We start from the raw sequence: 1,594 nt of genomic DNA, 5'->3' as shown, positions 1-1,594 counted from the left end.
AGGCTATTAAATTGAAGAATTATGAGGAAATTATGCTTATACTTCACATTATACAATGAGACCTAACCGACATAGCTTATCTGACCCGAAACTTTTAGGCCAAGATCGAGTAAATAGTGTAGGAATACTCGTAACTGTTTTCTTTTTTCTTAGCAACATTCAAATCCATTAGGGCGATTCTGCGTGAATCACAATACTGTCCATCACTTCTGGTAGGAAGAACGGATAAATTTGCATAATTTATTAATACATTTAAAAGATTTAAAAGGTCCAAAGTCATAACAATAGCATCGTTAATAACGACGTGTGTATAATGTTGCATACTGCGCGTGCGTGTGCGCGCGTGTGTGTGCGCGTGTACCGTGCGGTCTGGTAGCGCGCGCGCTCGGTGGGGCTCATAACGGAGATGGTGTTGGAGCGCTTGGAGCGCGCCAGCGGAGGCAGCTCGTCGTGCGCGCCGCCCCCGCCCGCGCCCGCCGCCGCCCCCGCGCCGCCCGCGCCCGCGCCCGCACCCGTCGTCACCGTGCTGTCGCTGCTCGTCTGCAGACGCACACGCTTATTGTAAGCCAATTCTATTTATTACGCTTTCAATTAGAAAAAAAAATTAAAACTCCAATTTTGATGAGAGAAGGGATATTGTTAAAATAAATGTATTGTTATGACGATAAAAAACATCATATTTTAAATGATCTTTAAAAGTTTAAGTATGCAAAATAAGTTTAATGACCTTCTGCAGTTGATGGTGCGCGTGCACAACGTTCAGGCCGTCCGAATTTGAGTTATCGTCTACTTCAGTGTCTGACCCCACCGCACCTACAATAAAATAATCTTTTGAATTGACGCTAATTTTTTTCACATCCGGTTCGAAGGACCCAATACGCTTTAGTGATAGGTGACAAATTTGCAAAGGGGCTTTTAAAAGGGTAAAATTATATCAGATGCTACTTGTAGTAATAATCCTACCTGGATCTGAATTATAAGTCATGAGGTGCGGATGCGGTTTATGGTGGTTCTGAGATCCCTGGGACTGTTCGAGCGGCGCGGGCTGGTTGAGCGGCACCTGCGGGTTGTGCGGCGCCAGCGGGTTGTGCGGCGCCTGCGGGTTGTGCGGCACTTGCGCGTGGTGCGGCTGCGGCGAAGTGCCCGTCTCCTCGGGGATGGCTTCGCACGACACACGCATATCACTCTTCTTTGACGCTTTTTTAGAAGCATGCATTGTCATTGATGTGCTTCTATAATTCAAAATGATAAGACTAAATAGATACACATGCTATGTTTCGCTATTCAAGTGACTTGTTATTATATAAAACAAGAAAAATAAAGTAGTTGGTTCAATATGTTTAGGAACACCACTACACGTAGTGACTAAAACAAGTGCTATGTTCTGTTGAATTTATGAGCTAATATTAAGTATGATCACGGTATAAATAAAGGATTTTAATAGTTTAAAAGCTTATAATCTTTGGTCAGTGTAATTATCTTTTTCAATCGTTACGATAGTTGACGTACGTTGGTTCGCAGACGGGCAGCAGAATCATCTCGTCCACGTTAGGTGGGAGCTCATCATCAGGCGCGGTGGGCTCGCGCACGGACA

General features: G+C 44.6%; 1 protein-coding gene across 1 annotated transcript; it reads right to left on the bottom strand.

Moving 5' to 3' along the window:
• Nucleotides 1-94: 94 nt before the first annotated feature.
• On the bottom strand, nucleotides 95-1,588 carry LOC119832400. Its single transcript, XM_038356074.1, has 5 exons — nucleotides 1,510-1,588; nucleotides 964-1,232; nucleotides 728-813; nucleotides 362-540; nucleotides 95-209 (listed from the first exon to the last, which is right to left on the bottom strand). The coding sequence occupies exons 1-5, from the start codon at nucleotides 1,536-1,538 to the stop codon at nucleotides 95-97; spliced, it is 678 nt and encodes a 225-aa protein (XP_038212002.1). The 5' UTR covers nucleotides 1,539-1,588.
• Between the last annotated feature and the right edge of the window lie 6 nt (nucleotides 1,589-1,594).

This window comes from Zerene cesonia, chromosome 15 (assembly GCF_012273895.1).
Source record: "Zerene cesonia ecotype Mississippi chromosome 15, Zerene_cesonia_1.1, whole genome shotgun sequence".
Taxonomy (NCBI): Eukaryota; Metazoa; Arthropoda; class Insecta; order Lepidoptera; family Pieridae; genus Zerene; species Zerene cesonia.
Note: the sequence above shows the minus strand (reverse complement) of the source record. Positions and strands in the feature narration are given on the sequence as shown.

Coding starts and splice junctions, on each gene's coding strand:
- LOC119832400 (XM_038356074.1), bottom strand. CDS start 1,538: ATGATTCTGCTGCCCGTCTGCGAACCAAC. Junction 1,233..1,509: donor CTGCCCGTCTGCGAACCAAC/GTACGTCAACTA, acceptor TTTGAATTATAG/AAGCACATCAATGACAATGC. Junction 210..361: donor GCGCGCTACCAGACCGCACG/GTACACGCGCAC, acceptor TCTTCCTACCAG/AAGTGATGGACAGTATTGTG.